Source organism: Festucalex cinctus, chromosome 2 (assembly GCF_051991245.1).
Source record: "Festucalex cinctus isolate MCC-2025b chromosome 2, RoL_Fcin_1.0, whole genome shotgun sequence".
Lineage (NCBI taxonomy): Eukaryota > Metazoa > Chordata > Actinopteri > Syngnathiformes > Syngnathidae > Festucalex > Festucalex cinctus.
Window position 1 is genome coordinate 34,911,490 of NC_135412.1, and position 24,407 is coordinate 34,935,896.

At 38.3% G+C, this 24,407-nt stretch overlaps 1 protein-coding gene and 1 long non-coding RNA gene across 8 annotated transcripts in view; one reads left to right on the plus strand and one right to left on the minus strand.

Moving 5' to 3' along the window:
• lamb2 (laminin, beta 2 (laminin S)) overlaps positions 1 to 24,407 on the minus strand; it is a 58,715-nt gene that overhangs the window by 31,167 nt on the left and 3,141 nt on the right. For 4 of the 6 annotated variants that reach the window (XR_013282524.1, XM_077514795.1, XM_077514794.1 and 1 more), the window contains exons 3-13: positions 6,972 to 7,141; positions 6,636 to 6,771; positions 5,201 to 5,274; positions 4,937 to 5,125; positions 4,666 to 4,729; positions 3,404 to 3,606; positions 3,194 to 3,314; positions 1,800 to 1,988; positions 1,490 to 1,669; positions 841 to 953; positions 129 to 208 (exon numbers count right to left, since the gene is read on the minus strand). Coding sequence is in view for 5 of the 6 variants with exons in the window: in XM_077514795.1 (XP_077370921.1) it covers positions 129 to 208; positions 841 to 953; positions 1,490 to 1,669; positions 1,800 to 1,988; positions 3,194 to 3,314; positions 3,404 to 3,606; positions 4,666 to 4,729; positions 4,937 to 5,125; positions 5,201 to 5,274; positions 6,636 to 6,771; positions 6,972 to 7,141 (1,519 nt within the window). In the remaining variant the exon portion in view is untranslated. Of the gene's footprint in view, positions 1 to 128; positions 209 to 840; positions 954 to 1,489; positions 1,670 to 1,799; positions 1,989 to 3,193; positions 3,315 to 3,403; positions 3,607 to 4,665; positions 4,730 to 4,936; positions 5,126 to 5,200; positions 5,275 to 6,635; positions 6,772 to 6,971; positions 7,182 to 22,131; positions 22,237 to 24,407 lie in introns of those variants that run through there. The other 2 variants (XM_077514798.1, XM_077514797.1) reach the window with 2 other exon arrangements.
• On the plus strand, positions 12,279 to 15,553 carry LOC144013163 (uncharacterized). 2 transcript variants are annotated; one of them, XR_013282155.1, is made up of 4 exons: positions 12,279 to 12,467; positions 12,541 to 12,607; positions 12,946 to 13,104; positions 15,360 to 15,553. It is a non-coding gene; the product is annotated as an uncharacterized LOC144013163 (long non-coding RNA). The 2 variants fall into 2 exon arrangements; XR_013282154.1 differs by lacking the exon at positions 15,360 to 15,553 and having other exon boundaries at positions 12,283 to 12,467; positions 12,946 to 13,713.

Sequence of the window (24,407 nt, forward strand, 5' to 3'; positions counted from 1 at the left end):
AACTATATTTACCCTTATCATGAATTGTAGCAGTTTAAATAAGAGGACGTCAAACTCTAGTGCCAGAGACTAAATGGGAGTCCAGTGACGCTCTATTTATTTTAATCTGCTCAGTAAACGTCACTCACTGGTTATCCAGAGCGGCTCCGATGTCACATTCACAGGCTCGGCAGCCATTCAGGTCGAGACTCAGGCCCCAGTGTTCTGGCTGGGATAGAGAGACAAACAGAGAGAAAGAGAGAGAGAGAGGAAATCATGACAACACAACGCATCATCCTTCATTCTCTAAAAGAAGTTTATGAGTCACACACATTGAAGCCAACCCTGTAATCTCAAAGACTAACATTCACAGCTTTGTGGTATATCATCCCCGTCTGGCTCCTGTTATTTAACATAGTGAGTTGTCTTCTCTTCCAAAAGAGTGAGTGTATTTTGGAATCATGCAGCAGCTTCACTGTTTGGCCAAGATTACTTTAACTCTTTCACACCAACTTTTATTCCTTGTTTCACGTAAGATAAGATCCACGTTCGGACCTGACCATTTTTAGGCAGATGGTAACCCACACCAAGTGGACTAACCTAAAATGCCTCAACTAAATTTAGACACAGAGCCCAGGCAGGAGCTCACATTCCTGCCCACACTATTCCCGGATGAGTGGGACAAGACAGACAGCGAAAACAAGCAGAAGTTGAAGAAAGGAAGTCAACAATAATAAGAACCTAGGGGGCAAACCTCAAATTGAATCAGATGTGATTTTCATTTGGGAAGTTCTGTCATGAGAGCGCAGAATGCCTGTTGTAAACCAGTGAGCTTTACAGGTATGAGAGCGAGCGTCTTACCAGACACTGGTCACAGCTTCGTCCTGTGACCAGACGCTTGCAGAAGCAGTCGCCGCTGACCGGGTCGCACTGCGTGCTGCCTGCCACCGTTCCCCTGTGGTCACACAGGCAAGCTACAGGAGGAAAAAAAAAAAAAAAAAAAAAACTTTTTTTTTTTTTTTCTCCCACAAGTACTTCAAAACAAACTTTAACATCACATTATCTTTATTTGTGCTGTCCGGTTTTGCATTCCAAAGCTAGTCTAGGAATCACAATCCAAGACTATAAAGTGTGAAAGGATTCTGATGATGAAACTTAGTTATATTCAAATGCTGATTGCTGCAAAACAGAAACAGATAGAAATATACTTTTTTTTTCCCTGATGAAAGAAGAGACTCTGATCTTTCTTTTGGTATGTTCCATGTTTTTGTTTTTTTAATAGCAATAGAACACAATATTCTGTGGGCCTTGCAAAATCAGTCAAAATCCAGTAAAACAGCCGGGAGCGACAGGGTTGCTTCAGATGAAATGGCTGGAAGTGAATGAGTTAAATAAAGAAACAAATAAGGACAAGTGGGTCTGCCTTACCGATCTGAGGTCCAAGATATATGTTGAAATGTAAGTATCCATACAGTAAATGATTCATAACAATGAAAGGGTGCATACTCACGCTGGCAGCCCTGAGGGTTGTCGGCACTGAGGCCAAAGTGGCCGGTCCTGCACTTGTCACAGCGCTGGCCCTCGACATTGGCCTTGCAGCGACACTGACCGGCCACCATGCCCAACGTCGACGCTGTGTGGCTGTCGCACATGCCTCCGTTCTCGGAACCTTCTGGGTCGCAGTCACAAGCTGTGGGAAGCGCAATGGGATGCGTTGAAGACACATAGAAGCGGCGACAATCTTAAAGAATTGTGTACACTCACATATCGCTATTTGCATTGGCTAGTGTCTGTTAATCGATGCAAATATATGCAATCACCTATGCAAACCCGAGGGTCCCGGATGTCTTTGAAGGGTTCTTTGTAGTAAAAAGGCTTGCACAATTCACAGTTTCGTCCCATCGTGTTGTGCTGACAATCATCGCACACGCCTCCGCTGACGTTGCCCGTGGCCAAATACACCGCCATGTCAAAATGGCACACCGATGAGTGGCTATTGCAATTGCATTCTGAAAAAACAAATGCTCTAGTCAGGCTAAAGACACTTACTTAGGTTATGTACACAGATGGGAACATTTCAGGAAGAAAAAATAGTAATGAAATGCTCCAGAATTTTTAAAGCTTTGAATGATCGCAAGCTTTTTTTTTTTTTTTTCATCTCTTGCATTTTCACCTCTCACTTATAATTTTCCTCAGATCACCCTTCCAAATGAATTTTCACAATGTGAAGAACCCGAGTTCCTTTGCGAGGACTGGATTTTTATTTAATACAATAAAAAGTTGTTTATTTGGATAAATGTGACTTAATCATGCATTATGCAATAAAATTACAGCATACAACTTTTTTCTTTAAGTTTTTCTTTAAGAAAGGCTTTGGCCCTAAGTCACATACAGTGTTCAGCATAAATGAGTATACTCCAACAGGTTTGTAAGAACACCTTTAGTTTTCTTTTAGAATTAAGATTTTCTATGGAATACTATACTACAAAATACTCCCTCAAATGTGGTCCATTGTTTGCAAACAAGATTTGTTAAATAGTGCACACTGAAAGTACGGTAGTTGTATTAACCATCAGAAACCCCAAGTTAAAAACTACACCTGCATTTAATGTTTTTTTTTTTATATTTTCAGTATAAAATATGTTAAATAAAATTTTATCTCAATATTATTGTAAAATATGGCACTTTACTGTATTTTAATTTATTTAATTAAATCTCCGGTGTAATAACCTTATTTATTGATTGATTGAATTTTTATTTTATGTTTATTATTATTATTATTATTATTAATTCAATCTCTGGTTTAATAACCTTATTTATTGTTTGATTGAATTTTTATTTTTTATTTTATTTTTTATTATTGTTATTATTAATTCAATCTCTGATGTAATAACCTTATTTATTGATTGATTGAATTTGTATTTTATTTGTATTATTATTATTATTATTATTATTATTATTATTATTATTAATTCAATCTCTGGTGTAATAACCTTATTGTTTGATTGATTTGCTGGACATGTAAATTTCCCAGAGGGAGCCATCCCAAAGGGATCAATAAAGTCAAGTCTAAGTCTAAGTCTAATAATCATAATATCTTATCTTATCATAATACCATAGAAAACATAAAAGGTTCTTGTACGATACATGGCACATAGGCTCGCATTGACTTTAGAGGTGAATACTCCAACTCGTATTTCAGTGTTGGGCTCACTTTTGCATGCATTGGTGTTGCGGCCCTCGGCAGGTCTCCATGGCATGTCGTTGTAGAAGTCCTCACAACGCTCACAATTCAAACCTTTGGTGTTGTGGTTACACACACACTTGCCGTGAACCTGCAATAACCAGCGAGGGAGAGTTATGGCCCTTTGGAGGTTTTATAGTAGAAGGCAAGAAGGAATCCGTTTATTCAGCAAATGCGCACCATTGCGTCTATATCATCCCTGATGCCGTCGATCGGGGCGCACTCGGAGGCGTGGCCGTAGCAAAAGCAGTTTCCACGCACAACCAGCTCATACATGGCGTAGTAATACTTTTCTTTGATTTCAGGTCTGGGATCCAGCAGGTTGTCTCCTAGTGTGTGGAGTTTAGTGAAGTTCACCCTCAAGTTGGTGATTTTCAGCTGGTCTGTTGAGCGAAAACAAGATGACGCTGTCATTATTGTTCAATTCAACTGGGCACTACAATGTTTGTAATGTGGTAACAAACAAGCCATAAAAGGCCCTATTGGCAAATAACATGCACACATGAGTGAGAACACAACAACCCCCCGTGGCCCGCTGAGAGGAGGTCAAGGCAAACAGAGCATGACGGTGCTGAGTGTGTGGCATTCGGACAAAAAGTTAATTATCTGTTCTTTGAACTAGAAGTTCACTGAAAGTGTGGGAGAAATGACATGTGAAATTGTCTCCACATTGTCGGTAACATATTGGGCCAAACCACAAATTGTTCAGCTGTAATAATCCTGTTTGGGTCTGCAAAACAAGCAAGAGAAGATATATAGTCTATATGGAACGCTGCTGGACAGCTGCTTTTCCCATCGTTCACAGAGCCAGGAAGATCGGATGTTGTATCGTGCAGATGGGTCAAAAGATATACTTTTATCTCCAAGGTAGGAGAAAAAAATATATTTTAAAATATGATTTACATTGTGTTTATGCATCCATATGTGCTCAGAACTCATTCATAATTCTGTTCCATAACAGGCATTGGTTGGAACCTGCGAGAGAGCACAAATGTGATGAGCAGCTAAGACAGCAAATCATTTTGTGGCAGAAAGTATGCATATGGTTCTTGCTTGCACATAGAACAATGAACCATTTGTGGAAACAAACACTTGCAGCGTATGTATGACAACATCTGAATGCAACCTATACATTTTGGCCATTAAAGCCAATAGAAGTCTTGCTTTGTCATCAAACAAGATGTTGAAAATAGCACTTGATCTCTGCAAGCCTCAACATGTCGACCATTAGAAGGTGCAGAGCTGAAAATGACTTGTACCTCAAATGTCCCAAACCTTTTGGCCATTAAAGTTGACAGGCTTCAATGTTGGATGATGCCAAGTTAAAATACAGTTGTGATCTTGAAATAAGTGGGACTACAGTATTGCTAAATAGATATACAACAAATTGCCCAATTTTTTAGGGGGTTCAAAACGGAAATAAAGATCAGAGAGAGACCTACTCTGGATGTTTGGGCTGTATGGATCATCAATTTTGATGGCTGGATCCAGCACTTTGTAGATGACCTAGAATAGGACCAACATTTAATGCAAGATTATGGCGGAAGTTTGAAACAATACTACTATGAACAAAAAATTGTGAAAGATTTTGAAGGTAGTTGATAGACTGAGTAATGAGAGAATGTATTTTTATCACGCCACAGCCATCAGATTATCAACAAATCCCACCTAAAAAAATACGACAAATCAAATCTGGTGTGACTCCCCGCTCACCTCTCCCTCTGTGGATGGCTCTATGTCGGAATAACGTGATTCGCAGATGACATCGTTGATGCTGTGCAGAGGACCCGGAGATATGCCAGGGAAGTTGGCGGCACAGTCGTGTGTAAAGTAACGGTAGATCTGCCACGTGCGACCAAAATCGGCTGAACGCTCAATCAGCATGGCTGCCGGACGGAATGTCTGCCAGAAAGAAACAACAACAAAAAAATCATGAGCAATTGGTTGATTATTTTTGGCAAATAATTTTGAAGTTACCTTGAACGTCATAATGAGGTGAGTGAAATGAAACTCTGCCTCCAGGTCCAGCTGTATATACACATTTGATTTTCCTACAACACAAAGATAAGCACATACAGTAAGTATCTTATTATAAATGTATTTACCGTAGTCGTCTCATACGGAGGTCTGTCTCCATTGCCTCGTAACTATATCCTGTCAGAAGATAAACTTTTAACGTTTAAAACATTTGCAAGTTGGCAACCATTAGGGAATAACATCCATGTTTCGCCAACATTTTTAGAGTCTGAGGATATGGTGAGTGCCAAAAATTCACTCTTGAAGCAAGTTTCTGTTAGAAACGTAAAATTTGATAAGCATGTCTATCATGAGGTTGCCAGATTGGGGGCTGTGAGGAACAATTAGTCGCTCATTGAAGCTTTAATTACTCCTGAGTTTGGTTTCATGCAAATGAAAGGTAGGAATTTCCCATTACTACATTTAAATATTTAACCCACAACAGGGAGTCTGTTGTGGAACCCCATTCCCGCCAGTAAAAATAAATAAATAAATAAATAAATAAATAAAAATAAAACAAAAATATTTTCCACTGTCAGAGGCCTGTTTCTGCCATCGGGGGGATTTTTCTTTTTTTTTCTTCTTTTTTTTTCTTTTTTTTTTTTTTTTTTTACACCGTCAAATCCACCAGTGAATGTTTTTTGTTTGTTTGTTTGTTTGTTTGTTTGTTTTAATAATCCTCCACTGGTTGGGGGCGGGGGGGGGATTAAGTTGAAGACATTTAAAAAAAAATTATATATTTATTTATTTATTTAAATTAATTAATTAATTTATTTTTATGCCGGGAATGGGCTTCCATAGTATGGTCTTGTTACTTTAAATCCAAAGTACAGATTTACATTGAATCTTTTGATTGTAACCATTTTATCACTCTGATCAAGGATGTCATTCTTTCTGTGGTTCAACTCACTACAGATTATTCAATCAATGGCCTACCAAAAAAAAAACAATCATAATGAGCTTCTAATCGACAGCTGACAAGCGCAGGAAAAGAACAGTCAGAAAAGGAAGGGTGTGAACATAGCTCCATTGGGGGTAAAAGGTGAAAAAAGAGAAAGAGAGCGAGAGAGAGCGAGAGAGAGGGATTCCATTTTAATCTACATACTGTATTCAGTTTTAATGGAAAATGTGCACACAGAGGATAAAAAAAATAAAAAAAATCCTGCAAGTATGCATATCAACACAGTAGCTGACCTTTCAAGGCAGTGAGGGAAACCATTATAGACATGGAGAAGCTGCAAAGTTGTCATGGATACGCAAAAGCATCTGTGACCAAAAATAACCACAATTCTTCTTCCTCCTCTGGATGGTTCTGTTCTTTTCTGACCCAAGCCGTAATGCTGTGAAATTGTGCATAAAACATGTATCACTGCAACACTGTGATGGTTTTTCTTACCGTTTTCTGACTGCCACCATGACTTCTTGCGATGAGGCTTGAAGGTGGTGATCACGTTCTCTATGCGGTGATTGATGGTGTTGTAGACAGGATCGTAAGGCCTTCTGGAGTCACAGTCGAAACATTTCTTCTCCTCCTGTAATCGGCGACACAAGATGTTAGGGTTGAAGGGTCAAAAGTTGAGAGTCAATGAGGAAGCAAAAACAACAAAAACTGTGGCAAAAATGACCGAGCAGTATGTTTTGTGTGAGGTGCTGAAAGATATTTACAGTATATCGTGAATGACTGACATTTGTGAAAAGTCCATTCCAGACACAATCACACACCCAAACCGACCTGCAGGTGACTGACGATGCAGTAGGGCTCCTTCCTCCTCATGCCGCACGTGGACGAGGCCTTCAGGTTCTTCTCTCGTCCAACCAGCAGATCCCCCGTTGCCGGGTAACAGCTGCCATGGGCACATCCGTGGCTGCGGTCGGGCTCCTGGCCGGTGGCTGCAGCCAAGGCTGTCGGGAGACGAGAGGGAGGCAGGCAGGAAATGAATCACTGTGAAGCAGGAAGCAGCAGAGCAGAACATGATTGCCAGATAGCAGCACAATATACCTTTTTAATATTGCTGACATTTTTTCTACAGTCCTAAAAAGCGACCTGTCTCAACCAGTGTAGTTTGACCTTTAAGCAGAAGTCAGCTGGGATAAGATCTAGCTCACCTGCAACTCTGAATAGGATAAACCGGATAGAAAATGGATGGGTTGAGGGATTCTTTTTACTATGTAAGTGTGCAAATTGCAATCCAGATTACGGATTTTAAATGGTACTTCATTTATAGAACACTTTTCCACCTTACACGGCCCTCAAAGTGCTTTACATTCAACTACTCATTCACCTAGCGCTGACAGCATCAGGAGCAACTGGGGGTTCAGCATCTCGCTCAAGAATACTTCGACGTGGTCACAATGACGTGATTGAACCCACAACCTCTGAGTCGTGAGACGACCATTCTACCACTGAGCCAAGCCACCCTCTGCTTTCAATTTTACATGTTTAGAGGCCATATCGGCCATATCGGTATGGTTATGAAACCTGACCACATTCTAAAATGTATTCTTACATTTTGTTTTATTATGTAATATATATTATTTTATTTATACATTAAATACCCATTTACTGTGTATATATAATATACAATTGTAAATTGCTTTTCATGAAAGCATTATACCAAAATTACAATTATATTATTTTTGTCATTGCTTTACTTTGGTTTTTCAATTCTGAATCTGAATCAATGTTATTTTAGTTAACTAAAACAAACGAAAAAAACTAAAACTAATATTCAAAAAACTATTTTGTTAACGAAACAAAATAAAAATGAAAATAACATGCTTAAAAAATAAATAAATGAAACTACATTTTATGTTTACAAAGCTAACTACAACTAACTATAATTATATAAAAAATGTCCTTTATTTTAGTAATTTGGTAATTAATTTAATGCATGAGCATTTGGGGATGTTTTTAAATATGATTCTAAGTACGGTAGATTTATTTTGATATTAGCCGCCAGAATATCGACGTTTGAAAGTGTGTCACACAGAAGTGACATCATCTAGCAGCAGCCAATAGAAAAGCACCTTCAGATGATGTCGCTCCCATACGCACAAGTAATATACTTTTTTTTTTCTTTTTTTTAACTAAAACAAATACTGAAACGAACTAAAACTAAAACTAACCATTTATTAAATAACTAAAACTAAAAAAATACAGAACCACCCTGAAAACGTATTAAAACTTTAAAAAAATAAAAAAAAATAATTAAAAAAATAAATAAATAAATAAATAAATAAATACGATAAAAAATACATTTAAAAAAAAAAAAACTAACTAAAATGAAAATTCCAAACCTATAATAATCCTGATCTGAATGCAGCGATATCTCATTTTTCGATTTTGCAGGTGACAAATGTTTTGGGCCTATTTTTACGCTGGGGTAGGGGAGCGTTGGTGTGACACACAACTGGAGGCATGGTGGTGTGACTGCACCGTCGTGCTATGCGTGGGAGTTAAAATAAAACCTTTGAGACGTTCATGACAACCGGCAGCAAGCGCCTCACATTCCAGCTGACATTTTGTTGGAAATCTCCATGCTTCTGGGACAAGTTTGTCTGCATGATGTTATAAAAAGAGTGGAGACCCAGGGGTCGTTCTGTCAAGTCTACAGCAAGTCCGCAGCAGGTGGTTCTAATCCTTGTTCCATTATGTGTCCATTCTCAATGGAAATAATTATGTTACAGTGGAAACTCTGCAAGGGATCAAATTGCACCAGGATACACTCATACAGTATATATTCTCGTACATGACTGCTTTTGCCTGATTTATGTCAAAAATGAGACTTTTTGTTGTCGTTCTTAGTTTCTGCATCAATAATTCATTTTAAATAGATAAAAATGAAACAGATTAGCACTCAGTAGAGCACAGACCTCCCTGTCTAAATTGTCTTATTCCTGGATTGTGTCTTGGAAACTGAAGGAAATTATTTTTGAAAAATGTAAAAGAAGAATTAAGTCATTCATCAAACAGAGAGATTGATTGAGTGGAACTGTTTGTTGATGAATTGTGGATGCCCCCCAGGTGGACCCGTGTCCGCCTATATGACGCAACTAACAGCGAAGAATTACGCAACTAGACAATGTAATTTCCGTTGAAATTCTGTGAGAATACCGAGAATACCGTTGCGAATGTGAGATTACCATTACACTTCAGTGAACTGTAACATTACACTTCACTGAAGTGTAATGTAGAAATTCTTGAAATATAGTAAATGAAGGATGTGACAAATGATGACTTTTGTACAAATATTAGACTATTGATTCAAGAAAGTGATTTTACATTTCTCCCTATGTTCTAATACGAATTCTAATGATAAATGATGAACAGCTAATATGCTAACAGTTGATATGATAACATGTGACATAATAATGATTTAAGGATACAGAATGCTAATGTCTGGCTTGGGCTCACCTGTTTAATGCTGGAATAGTTTGAATTGGTAGAGAAAGGATTTGGAAAATATGGAAAAGGCAGACTTCCGGAAAAAATGGGAATTTTTGGAAACCAGTTCTCAAAAGATTCTAAATGAGCTGGGCGTGGAAACGCTCATATATGTGAAGAAATGCATAAAGTTTAAGAAGGACAAAAAAAAGCTGGTGAATATTGATAATTCTGAGCTTCTGAGCAAAATGGCGGTCAATTGACAGTCTCAGTTCATTGAGAAGCATTGGACTTTGTATCTTTGATTTGGGAGTATTATTTTGATTTCAAAATGAGAAGAAATGTCATATGATTACTTTCACAATCTGCCTGGTTGTATGATAGTCACAGGCAAAAGCAATACATTCCGCCCTTTGTTTTCACCGTGTTAAAGGTAGCATTTACATTACGTTGCATTACGGAAATATCAGAAATGCCTGGATATTCGGAAATGTCAATTTAAAAAAAAAAAAAAGCTCTCCAGCAGTCACAAAACAATATAATTGGCTAAAATATGGCATCAAGTATTCCAAACGTCTGTATTCCCAAGTGAGTTTCAGTGAGTGCTCTAAAAAGTTTTCCATCATCTTGTTTAAAAAAAACAAAGCAACAGATATGGAAACATAACAGACATGGTGGCGGTAATGATTGACTTAAGTGTTCCCCTTTCCTACCATTCTGCAGGCAATACAATAGTGACAGTTAATGAGTTATATTTAAAGCTCACATTTGTAAAGTGACACTAGCTGGTGAGCCCGGAAGTGTTACTCGCTGGTTGAAAGGTAGATGCAGATGGTGAATTATCACACAATGTGTAGAAAGCGAGCTGAGTGGGAACTGAGCAGAGGAGGATTTAACATGGACAAGTGAACATACTGAGTCTTGTCACACTATTGGACTCGTGTTGGTGCCCGCCAAGTGAGTGACAAATGCATGAGAGATCCACAAAAACATCAACAACGTTGGGACTATGTAAGAAATTTTCAAAATGAAGAAAACATCTGAATTAAAGTGTGGGAAAAGATAGAAACTTATACTGGTAGTTCAAGTTGTCTTTGGCGTATTAGTGAGAAACTTAAGCTAGTGTTACATACGTGTTTGTACTGTACTGAAATGAGTAGTGGAAACCCATTCATCTGAGAAGGTGGAATCTAATTTGGGAGTTGGAACAGCTCAACTCTCTTTCCTTCCTTCGAGCAGGTTGCACCCTCCCACAAAGCTCTGTGAAAATCAGCAATGTAATATGTAATTCTGCTGAACAGATTTCCAAATGGCACGGAACCTCCTCTGTGGAAGTAATTACCAACAAAAACAGTGAGTGATGCCAACAGAGCCAGAGGTGCGGTAGTCCACTTATCTTTTATCTGACAGTTCGGAAGTGAGTGGACATCTGTTCTGCAAACAACTGATACACACTCAAGTGTGTGCGTGTGTGAAGGAGCAGGGAGTTTGGGGGAGTGAAGTGTATCTTGTCCCATTTATCTCTGTACGTTTCTGTCTGTGATTGTGTAAGCCTTTCACGGCCTTCACATCAACTGGCGAGGAAAATATATTTAGGATGGTATATCTTACTTTCTGACGTGAAAAGCTGCTCGGAAAATGGATGGCCCCAATTTTAAGCAGTGTTTTCCAGTGGTAAGGCAAACATACTGTTGCAGTTGTACTAATGCAAAACCCACAAACTCTATTTTTCCATGATGGATGGATAAAGATAAGATGTTTTTTTTCTGGTTGATTTTATGTTTGTTTATTTATTTATTTATTTATTTATTTATTTATTTTTTATTTTTTATTATACTCAATCTCACAGGTCACAAGGGGAAATTTTATTTACACTGCTGAATATTTTCAAATGTATTTTAAACCTAGCAAATTAAGTGGTGCTACAGTAAGTTAATATATTATATTAGTTATAGCAATGATTTAAAATTCAAACAGTGTTCATTTCCTAACAGGAAAGAGGGGGAAACATGATGCTTCGTGATGATGCTTCACTTTTAGTCTCGCATCAGGACAAAAGGGAGATCGAACCAACACTCAGTCAGTCGCTGAGCAAAATCAACTCATGGCTGATAGACAATAGGCTGTCACTTCACATTAGGTCTGTTCAAAAATTAATCAGAGTTATGTTTATTGCAAGATGGTCCAGTATTCTAAATAGAAGAGCCTTGGAGATGTTATCAGGAGCTCTGCTGCAGTCACACTATGATTATGGCTGTTCCTCCTGGTACTCTGCTATCCCCCCCCAAAAAAGGCTTCAGACTTCTCAGAACAAACTGGTCAGAACCATACTTCAACTGCACCCACAAACTCATCTCCTCCCTAAACATTTTGACAGTCTTAAGTGGCTTAGAGTAGAGGAACAAGTGACCCAAATTAAATTATGTATGGTTTATATAGGATTTTAAATAATACGGTCCTGTAGGCCATCAGGTCACACACGTTTTCGTTCAGTTTCGCTCCACTACCAGGGGCACTAAATAATCTTTACTTCATAAAATAGATTTTACAGTAGTAAGTAAGAATCCGTGGAGTTCACCCTGTGAAAACCCGCCAATTTTGTGTTTTCGGTGGTGAAACCCCGGCACTATTTTGCGACGAGGCGCAGTGATCTCCGGTGTGGGCGTAGTGCCATTAGGTCGGTAGTGGTGTGATTTAGGTCACATGAGCCAATCAGGTAGCTGCTGCTTTCTCCTCACCATAGCAACCGCATATCAAAAATGGCGACCACAACGTCGGAGAGCGAAGAGCGAAAGGAGAAAAAAGTTAAAAAGAAAGTGGTGAAAAAACTTCGTTACCGTTCAGGTTTGTCCATCGCTTCAGCTGGCCCCGTTATTCCAGCCATCTGCATCATTTGTAAAAATAAATTTCAAAGTAGACTCGTCTGGGATCGGAAGGCACACGGAAGAGGGATCATCTCGCCAAAGCAGAAACATTGTCAGCAGGTATTGTGCTACACACACGCGTGCCCATTTCTGTTATTAATGTGACCGATATTTTGTATAGGGCTGAAAATAATTTCTTGCTAGGTTAAGTTTTAAGGCTATAGTTTATTAAAAACGCGAGCTGCTGAATGATTTATCGAGTGAATCCAACAGTTGTTACCAAACTCGAGTTACCTGTGCCCATCAGTCATAATATAGTCACAGCTACACACCCCCTTTCCCCCCAAACTCTCTCTCACAAACCTCAACAAACACTTTACTTAAATCTGTGATGTACATATACTGTAAAGAGGTGATGTGACAATAACACTTATAATGTAATTCTTTTTTGTCTAAAGGCGGGTTGCTGCAGGCAGCTGAGATGAAGAAAGACTGTTCCATTCTTCTGCATATTCAAGACAAAAGACTGTCACAATGGAGGTGCAGTTTTGTTTCAGAGATTACACAAGGTTCTTAAAGTCAACAGAAACAGAAACAGTAACCAGGGACGAACAAATGTGAGTTGTTACATTGCACTATTTCATTGTCACTTTGCTAAAATTACACATTTCAAAAGTAAAGCTGGTGTATTTGAGGAATTTTTGTTCTAGAATAAGTGATGTTCATGACTAGGCCACCAGGGGGAGAGTCTTAAATCTCATCCCTGACAGATTCAAAAGAAATATAGGCCATCTGTGAAGAATAAGGGCTCCCTTATCACTTTTAAAGTTGCCCTAAAGGGATGGTTAAGGGGGAAAGGAGACAGAGAATGGTAGAGGGTTTATTCGGGGTTTTATTTGGAACATTTCTTTGTTGAATATTCTTTTGAAACTCCATATTGGAATGATTTATGTTATTGTCAAGTTTGTTATCATTGTACTTTGAGTATAATCCCTCAGGCCACCTCTGTGTGGAGACACATCCACACATTTCCCATATGGACATTATGTGCATACATTCATGGACATGCTGGACATGCTGGGCACCCCCCAAACACACACACGCACTCAAGGGACCAGAATGGAAACAAGCCCATGGCTGTATTGTGGTTGTATCCCTTTGGCAGCAGCTGTGTCGTTGTACGTTTGTAAACATGCTTTGTTGTCGATAAATATTCAATCAATCAATCAATCAATCAATCAATCAATCAATCAAAAACTGCTGGGACGCACCCCACACATCGCAAACAAAGTGTGAAACGTGGAAGTCGGAAGTCCCGCCTCCTCTGTGGCATATACCGGTACCACATAGCAAGAGTTCCCGATCTGGATAATTCTCAAATTTAGAGCACTGCCTTTTGCACACAATCCTTTTTTAGTACTCTAGAACTGACATGGCACGCCATGACCACTGCAAAAATATGAGCAGAAAATGAGGGGCCATTGGGTCATGTGTCACTCTGCTCTCAAAAAAAGTATTTAGGAATTTGTAGCAACACATGGGGAAAAACTGGTTTAGAGGTTTAGCTTGGTGTCATTGTGAGTGTGAAAATCGGAAATGAAAAGGTCACAGGGAAGTACTTTTGGATTAAATGCACCATGTTATCTTTCCTCCCCCCCTCTGCACCCATACATGGAGAGAGAAGGCATGGAGGAATGCTAGATGACAGCTGAGCAAGGAGCCGCCGTGTCTGTATGAGAGGCTCTTAGCTCACTCGGTACTGCTGTCAATTAGTCCGGAACAGCAGGAAATACACTTTTAACGCTGTCACACTGCTGTTCACTACATTTTAATATGAGTAATTAATCATTAAAAAGGATATCAAGTTAAAAAAGAAATATTTAGAATATGTCCTATGCGCCACAATAGTCCAAACATTGTACTCTGATTACTTTTGTGTTTATGGAATATGAATTAAGCAGAAAAATCCACATTTTGTCTTGTACTGCCACTAGCTGTTGACTCAAAATAACATCATAGTGCAGGTAATGACCGTCACGGATCACCTGTTTTCTGGGTTTGGTCATGTGACTTGTGCAGGTCATTTTCAGTTGACAGCAAGTGGCAAAATGGCCGCCCTCTGAGATCGATGAAATGGGTGGATTTTGCTGCTTCATTCAACATAATATTAAGTCAGAATACTGTGTTTAGACTAGTGGGGGTGGATAGAACATATTATTGTTAATAAAATTGCAAGAAAATTTGTAAAGAAATTTTCAAAGAGAGATTATGTGATACTATAGTCGGGCCTTCTTTAAAGTCCACCAATAGTGGCCTCTGGATGAATGGAGAAAATCTCCCATAAACACACTCCAACATCACCCATACCGCATTATCCTCAACAGGGTCACGGGCACATCTTGAGTGGAATTATTTGCATTCACTCATATTTTGTTCCATTCTCAGATCGTCTGAATGAAATAAACATAGCAACTGCGTGTCTGAATGTAATTCATTTAAAAGCGAAAGCAAGGTTAGGAAACATATGAAAGTTGTCAGTCAGACAGGATGGTGATGGTGGAGTGGGAGATTTTTTTTTGGGGGGGGGGGGATGTGGCATCAACATGACACATTCCGACAGGTCTGGCCGAAAACAGTGAAGGTTAAAGACAAACTGTTTGCTGCCACATCAAGCAAACAATAGCTGAAAAAAAAATCCAGGTTCTAACAGTCAGGAGGACAACGAATGAAGGTAAATAATGGCAGAAAACAGAAAAACGTCACACTATTTGTCTTATCTGCAGCCATTGCCATCATGGAGCAGAGAAAGTCAACATCCTCCTCCTGGCTAATTAATGTACATGCTCGCTAACTGAATCTTCTCTTTGCTCAGCACTTAGCTGAAGGATGACTGACTCCCCACCAAACAAGCAGCTGCTCTCCTCCCGCCTGCATGCCGCATCTCTCCCAGCAGCTCACACTCCTCCTTTCTGCCCTGCTGTTTACATCCTTCATTTAGCTTCCAATAGAACCAACAGGGATTCTAATGTTTCCCACACGTCACAGTAACACTGTCAACAGAGCCGTTTTAGGCCAAATAAACAATGGAAAAAAAAATATCTGTCTGGAGACACAACATTTTTTAGCATTGTAATGAATTAAACAGTGTGGGAGAACAGTGTGGTCGTTTAACGTAATGAGGGCCCAAGAGCTAATTAGAGCTGCATCATAACCAAAAGTATGCATCATCCGATTCATTTTCTTCTACCTTACATCTTCCTTTTTCCAAATTTTTTTTTGTAATTTTTCACATTTCATTTTCACACATTTTTAGACTTTTATGCCTTTCTGTCAAATTTCTGACATTCTTGACAACTTTATGGACATTGTTAATTTTCTGCCTCTCCTCTTCCTTCTTTTGGATATTTTTCTGCCTTTTGTACGATCAATTTTCTGACAGTTTTGGCAATGTTATGGACATATTATATAATTTTCTGGATTTTTTTTCTTTTGTTTTTGGACATTTTATAATTATTTATTGAACATTTTCTTTTCTGCGTTTTTATTTTATTTTTTTTTATTTTTTTTATAAATTTTCTGACTTTTTTGGCAATTCCAAAGACTTCTTAAGGAAAGCTTTTGAACATTGTATGGTTACTTTTCAAACATTTTCTTTTCTGCCGTTTTTATTCAGTACTATGACATTTTGGGGACTTTCATGGACATTTTATAGTAATTTTCTACTTTTCCTCTTCCTTTTTGGACATCATTTGGTCACTTTTTGGACATTTTTAGGCAATTTTTAAAACTTTCATCTATCTTTCGTTTCTTTTTCTGAAAACTTAAAAATTTGGACTCTGAAATTTTTTTGAATATTTATTTATTCTTTTTTAATTTCATAATTAATTAATTTAAAGAATATTTTATCTTAAAAAACAAACTAATAAACCAGTGGAAAACAAAAACATTAATTTTCACCAAAAAAAACTTGAGAGGTCGACAGGAGAGGGACGAAAGAGTCACAAGTTGCAAATTCAATTGTGAATACTACAAGGTACATCACAAAAACGTGTACCTTGGGGAACAAAAATGGACCGCTAAAGTACACTTTTTTTTTTTTTTTTTACTGTGAGTGGAGAGAATGAACACATTTTTTTTTTAAAGTGATTGTAAAAATCACTAAGTTGGCAACACTTTTGTAAACTAGCTCCTCTCTGGCTGCGACAATGGATAAATATTTAACTAATTTCAAATGAAAGTGTTTAAGAACATTTCTATTAATCAGAACATGAATATTTAGATTAAAGCATTACAAATGTATACATTTCCCAAGGAATGTCATGGTACAAAATTGGTTCAATTGGTGTTAGGATAAACAGGAGAAAAAACGTCTCAAGGAGTTCTAATGTGAAAGTGCTGGAAAAGAATGCTTAGCTGCATATGTGTGAAGGCCAAAGAAAGCAGGTTGAATGGTGCCGTTCATCTCATGTCCATTCAGAGTGCCGTTCTCTCCTTGCCCATCTGTTGCAGATGGTACAACATGCTTCTCCTTTCAGACGTCTCGCCCACGGCACGGGAATGTGCTTTTGCTTCTTACAGCTGTCTCCATGTGCCTGCTAATCTAACACGGTGTGTAATAGCAGCATCTGGGCTCACTCACTGACAGACTATGTTAGACTTCCAGACAGAGAGACGGACACGATCAATTCAGCAACAGCTGAGGGGAACAACAGTCCACGCCAGGCCAAGAACACTTGGCTCAAGGATAGTAAAGCTTGCAAGGTCCTGTGCAAACCGTCAAATTCTTAATTCAACCACAATTTTTGCGGTAAAATTAGAGTGTTTCAACCACCGTCATGCATTTGTCAGTGTTTTGCTTTGACTTAGGCTTATCTGATTGCAGCTTCATGCTAAGAGGTGAAAATGAGCAAAGCAGAAAATGTACACCAGAAGTTAGACTTAGACTTGACTTTATTGATCCCTTTGGGATGGCTCCCTCTGGGAAATTTACATTTCCAGTAGCAATAAGAACAGATAATAAAATAAAACATAATTCAAAGACGTGTTGTCACACGTCACCGAAGTAATCACAGGCCCATACAGAACAATCACAACTACCCATAGTGTCGAATTTCATAGCATTATGGAGCGGGTATTAAACATGCTGACCTCCATGGTCAATAATATTCAACACCAACAATCCTCTAGTTGGCAGTAGTGAGCAATAAGTGATTTGAAATTGAGCATTGTATGTGTTATGACAACAGAAAAACATTGCTGTTCAAGAAACACATGCAAAGAATGAGCCAATAGGAGCAGAGTATTAATGCATGTAAACTTAACTCAAGGTATAGATAGACCAACTTTCACTCAACTCAACTTTATTTATAAAGCACTTTAAAACAACCATGCTGTATCTCAACGTTGATCATCTCTGCTAAAAACTATCACAGCAGAAACGTTATAGTGCAAACAATTTAGCACAATGCAAAAATAACACCACATGGGTGCTTATTAGCTTATTAAGTGTACTAAGGGCCATGAGATGAAAGTGATTAGGATGATGGTATCTGAAAAGGAGCAGCTACTGACCACAGACTAAAAAGAACAGATGACAAGGCACACATGGCCGGCAGATGTTGGCTTCAGTTTTTTGGTCAATGGCGCTTGCAGGTTGGGTTCACTGTCTGTGCTAATTAGAGCCCTGATGACCAAAATGTGGTGCCGCTGAGTGGAGAAAGCTCAGTGAAAAGCCGCACTACATAAGGGACTTGTCCATGTTTATTTGCAGTATGTGTTTGTTGTCAAACATTTTTCATGTAGATAAAAAAACAAATTTAAATAATTAGTTTAAACAATGAGAACCAATAACTCTTCTTCACAGTTAAAATGCCTTCCATGGTCCACACACTACCAAGTAAGTGAGACAAGTCTTTTTTTTTTCTTTTTTAAAAAAATGTATTTTCTTACATTATGTCATCCACATCCCAAGGTAAAACAATGCTTTACTGACCTCATCCAATTTTAAATGTCAAAGTCAATTTTGACCCATCACAGAAATTGAAAACAGGCACATCATTTGTAAAGCTGTTTTATCGCTGGAATTTAGTTGGATGTCATTGGGGGAGGAAGAATGATCACAGCTGCACAATTTGGCCACAAAAGCACATTTTCCCCATCATTTATAGGAGTTAGTATGAGGCCATGTATAGTATTTCCACATCAATAATTTATTAGACAGCAACCTGTTGAATAAGTGGTAAGCACATATGCATCACAGCCAACAATTAATTGCTTGGATCTCAACTCGGCATTACTATCTGGAATTGTTCTCCACATGCTTGTGTCAATTTGCTTGCTTTTGTAATACACTAATGCAAAATTAAAATGAATCTGGTTTTGAATAATCAATAGATGAATCAATTCTGAAAATATTTGCTAGTGACAGCGCTACAATGATGCAAAAGTGAGTGTTAATGGTTGTTTATTCACGTCTACGTTTAGCTACTATGATTTATCTCACCTCTGGGATAGGCTCAATCTTAACTGTAACCCTAATCAATTTATTAGACAACAGCCTTCATAGTGTAGTCACAATCTGCCATGACAAAACACTAGTAACATGAAACGTGAATCGCATGAATAAGAATGGTTCAAGTACCCAGTGAAAAGTCAAAGTTGATCTTTAGATAGTGTTTACATCAGTCTTGTGGGAGGCAATAATGAGCAATGTTGAATGTTTGCCAATAATCATCCATCCATCAGTCCATTCAAGGAGAGGAGAAAAAAAAACAATGTAGTCGTGTCATGGGCCTCAAAAAAGTAGATATTATAAACATGTAGTGCATTATTAATTTATTTTATGAAACCCTATCATACCATATAAAAGTCTCTCTTCACTTGACTTTTTGGAATCATGACATTAGCAAGCAAAGACCTTTGGGTTTGACCAAATGTAAGCACCTTGCTGGCCAACAACGGCAATGACAACAAGGCTCCATTTGCTCCTTTTGTTACAACCATCGCAGCAAAGCTCATCTGCAATCATATGATCAGCAACATACTTAAATGACCTTAAAGGATTTATCAATGAAGATGGAAAATACTACTTCCTAGTAGATGCTTCTAATGTCAGTATCACGCAAATATAGATGACCTCGAACATATGTGACAGCTGGATCATGTTTACAAGCTGAGTCCAGTGTGTGCGTGTGCGGGGGTGCATGCGCATGTTTGTGCGTGCGATCCATTTCCCTCTTGACAGTATTACAGTGCAATTGTACCTTGTCTGAGATTAATTAATTAGAGGTCTCAAGGTGTTTTACGCAGCATGTCATTAGCGTAAGTTTTTGGTTTTGCGGCAGAAATAAAAGATTCTGAAAAGAAAATGTCAAGAGGCAAAGTGGATGGGTGGAAATAACAAACTATTGCAAGAGGAAAAAGACCAGAAAGTTAGGAGTTACAAAAAAAATAAAAAATAGTTTCACGTCTAAAGTCGTCACTTTGTGATGTCATCAAACAGGGGTCAGTGAAGACTTTGCTTGTCAGACACACGCACACAAACACACCCCGGCACACCCCAACAAACATGCACACACATAGAAACACACTATCGACGGCTACAATAAGACACTATCAAACAATTCAGCGTAAACCAGCGCGTCTCAATTATTTTATGTCCCTCTCAACCCCCAAAGGAAGATTATTTCACACAGCCTCTACTTTCTGTCACAAACATAAATAGCATCGCTAGAAGTACACATCTGCATAACATTGTATCCTTATTAACTCATCCACTCCCAACCATTTTCACTTGAAGCAACCCCCGACTGTTTTACTGGATTTTGACCGATTTTGCAAGGCCCACAGAATATTGTGTTCTATTGCTATAAAAACATGGTACCTACCAAAAGAAAGATTAGAGTCTTTTCTTTCATTAGGACAAAAAATCCTATTTCTCTTTCCATTTTGCAGCAATTAGCATTAAAATGTAGTGAGGTTTCATCATTATTCACAAATCTGTTCAAAACTGCTGGAAAAGAGACTTTTGCAGCATGGCCGTTGATTGATCTCTTATACTCTGTTGCCACCTGCTGGCAATTTGTAATAACTACCATTGCTTCAATCATTCTCTTCAGTTTACATAGGTGTCAAACGGAATCCCTCAAGGGCCGCAGCGGGTTTTCGAGGCTTCCCACTTTCAACACAGCTGACTCATATTTAAGCTCATCAAGCTCTGCAGGAGCCTGATAATTATCTTGATCATTGAATCAGGTGCGTTGGAGTAGAGATAACCCGAAAACATGCAGGACTCTGGCCCTCGAAGACCGGATCTTGACACCTGTGGTTTAGAGGCTGCATCATAGCCTTCTGTGTGCTCTAGCATAAAAAACGTACAAATATGTCGTTGGGAGCATGGTGATATTTAAAATAGAACGTATTTATATGTTTTTGGGAGCAAATGAGTTAATTCCCAAAAAATCAAAAAACAAATCTAACTCTACTGAATAATATTAGCATTGTTTATCCTCCCTTCAAATATTCTGATAAGAGCGCTACTGCGCAATTATACTTTATTCTAGTACAGCATAAAAGTTGTTCACGTAAACGTTGTATGTTCACAGGGCTGACACAAACCCCCACCCCTGGCATAAACTTAAGTGTGAGTCGAATTATTTTGTCAGTTAACGTCTTTTACGCTTTAACAACAGTTAAAAAGGCTTTTTGTGATTGTGTAAAGAAAGAAACAAACATATTTATACTAAAATATAACTAATAATAGCCTAAATCTAATTCACAGGACTTGCTTGTACAGTCGCTAAAAGTATTGATTGCGCTTAAAAAAAAAAAAAAAACTCCTTCTACATTTGCCACCCTACAGGCTTAAAAAGTGAAATGTTCTCCGGGTTAGCATTTTAAAGTGTTCTCTCGTGAGCAGGTCATCAGTAAGGCTTTGGTCCGGCCAGTCCGGCCTTTTGTTTTTAACAAGACCAGATCCATTTCTCGTGTTATCCTCCCCTTATCCTTTATCTCCACCTCCACTTTTCAGACAGAGAAGCCCCTGCCAACAAAAAAGCCAACTCACCGGGCCTTTTCATATCAACCAACCTGTTCCTTCTCTTTTTGCCCCCGCCCATCAGGCCCACCCCCCTTGTTCTTTGTTTCTCATTCTAGCCAAGCTTTTCTTGCTCCTCTACTTTTCCTGCCTCTCTCTCTCTCCATAGCTGTTGCTAAGCGGGCTTTGCTGCACCATTGTTCTGATATCTACACATTTCCGGAGGCGGTCGCTTACAAAAGGCCTCTGAGACACACTCCCAAAATGCCATTGCCTAAAACCCACCTTCACCTGCGAGCCTTGCACTCGCACGAACACACAATGAGGAGCTGGGAACCCCCCCTTTTTATGCGCATAAAAGTGCAGCAAAAGTTGAATTACAGAGGATTAGTTTAGCCTCAAATCCACTTTGATGTTTCCTTCACCCACGCACACACAATGAGAAGCTGAGAACATCCTTTGCGACACACAAACGTGAAGGAAAAGGTGAAATGAAGAGAATTTGCTTTGCTTCAAATTCACATACACGCACACGCACGCATGCACAGACCCAGAAACACACTGACATACCTGTACAATGTCACAAACAAATTCTCACACACATACTCACGAGGAATGTGACGATGTATCGATATCACGATAAATCATGATACTTTGTCTCCCGATAGATTATCGATACACCTACGCAAGTATTGCGATATTTGTAGTTAATATACAGACAGCCACTATCACGTCTCCATTGTTCATAACTTATTGAGCAATTACTTGGCGGACCACTAGGGGGAGCGCCTCATAAGAGTGGCAGGGAAATGTACGGAAGTCTTCAGGCGAAGAAGACTCAAGAGCTTACTTTTACTTGTGTAAGACATTTATCTGTCCAGCAACTGACACAGTTTTGCATACATTTCAATGAAAAATGTGTATTATAGCTTCAATTTTAACATTTTAAAAAATATTTTGTTTCAACTTTTTGAAGCACACAATGTCTGAGGAATATTAATATTGATTTAATTGGTTTTAATTTATAAAATGAACCAACTGACTATGTGACTGACATGTTGCATGACAATAGTGTTTAAGAAAGACACAAATTTGTTGACAGAAAGAAGACATTTGTATTTGTTTAAAAAAAAAAATACACTAAAGTTCTCACTGTGAAGATGACGCCACTTTTAATATTGTGTTTCAGTGACGGTACAAGAACAAACTTTTCTTATTGAAAATACATCAGTCTATATCTTGAGTAGTTTTATCGTAGATTATTACCTGACCAATATATCGATAATCGCGGTATCGTCATATCTGAGAGAATCGTTATAGTGAACATAATATCGCATATCGTATTGTGAGGTACCCAGATGTTCCCTCCCCTAATACGCACACACACCTACACAACATGAGGGTTTGAAAATGACCCTTGACCTGACATCTTATACCGTAAGGCGCCGCACGTCTCCATCCCGACCTGTCTGTCAATGTATCTTATGCCAGTATGGGAAGTTTAAACCCACACTTGTTCAAATTCTACACCCACATTTCCTCCTGTAATTTTCCTCTAAGCTTTCCCAAGTGATTAAGGATTCAAATCTAAGATAACAACCCTGCAATTGTTGCTCAAGGGCACCTCGGTGGTGAATTTATGGCGAATACAGGGGGATGTCATTGCCTAATTGAGGCAAAAATAACACCACCTGATAAAAAGGTTGCTTATTAAGGGCCATGAGATGAAAGTGATTAGGATGATGGTATCTGAAAAGGAGCAGCTACTGACCACAGACTAAAAAGAACAGATGACAAGGCACACATGGCCGGCAGATGTTGGCTTCAGTTTTTTGGTCAATGGCGCTTGCAGGTTGGGTTCACTGTCTGTGCTAATTAGAGCCCTGATGACCAAAATGTGGTGCCACTGAGTGGAGAAAGCTCAGTGAAAAGCCGCACTACATAAGGGACTTGTCCATGTTTATTTGCAGTATGTGTTTGTTCTCAAGTCATTTTTCATGTAGATAAAAATAAATTTCAAAAATTAGCTTAAACACTGAGATCCAATAGACTTAGACTTAGACTTAGACTTAGACTTGACTTTATTGGTCCCTTTGGGATGGCTCCCTCTGGGAAATTCACATGTCCAGCAGCAATTAGAACAGATAATAAAATAAAACATAATTCAATCAATCAATAAATAAGGTTATTACACCAGAGATTGAATAAATAATAACAATAATAATAATAATAATAAAATGAAAAATAAGAATTCAATCAATCAATAAATAAGGTTATTACACCAGAGATTGAATTAATAATAATAAGAAAAATAAAATAAAAAATAAAAATTCAATCAATCAATAAATAATGCTTCTTAACGGCTAAAATTAGAACTGTCAAAATTAATCTATTAACAACCATTTTCATAACCGAGTAATTGTTTGGAACCATTTTTTAATTTAAAATTGTCCAAATCCTCTGATTTCAGCATATCAACAGTAAATGTTCACTGATTTCTGTAGTTCTTGAAAGAAGACTGATTGTCTTTGGTGTTTAAGACATTTGAAAACATCAGTTTTTACGTTGGAAAACAATCACCGAACCGGTAACATAGTCCAACATCAATCCACCTTTTTTAAAAAAAATTTTTTAATCACTATATGAATATGAAGTACGTACAAAATCACACCAATCACTGGTTAATAAACAGTAATGGGGGGGGGGGGGGGGGGGGTGCTTTTGTAACACATCTTAATGCAAAATTAAAATGAATCTAATTAGTCAATTAATTGATTGAATAATCATTAGATAATTTGATTACAACAAATATTCAATAGTGACAGCACTAGTTAAAATGCTCTCCAGGCAATCGAACTTGGGGCTCTTTGTCCTGAGGCCGCATTC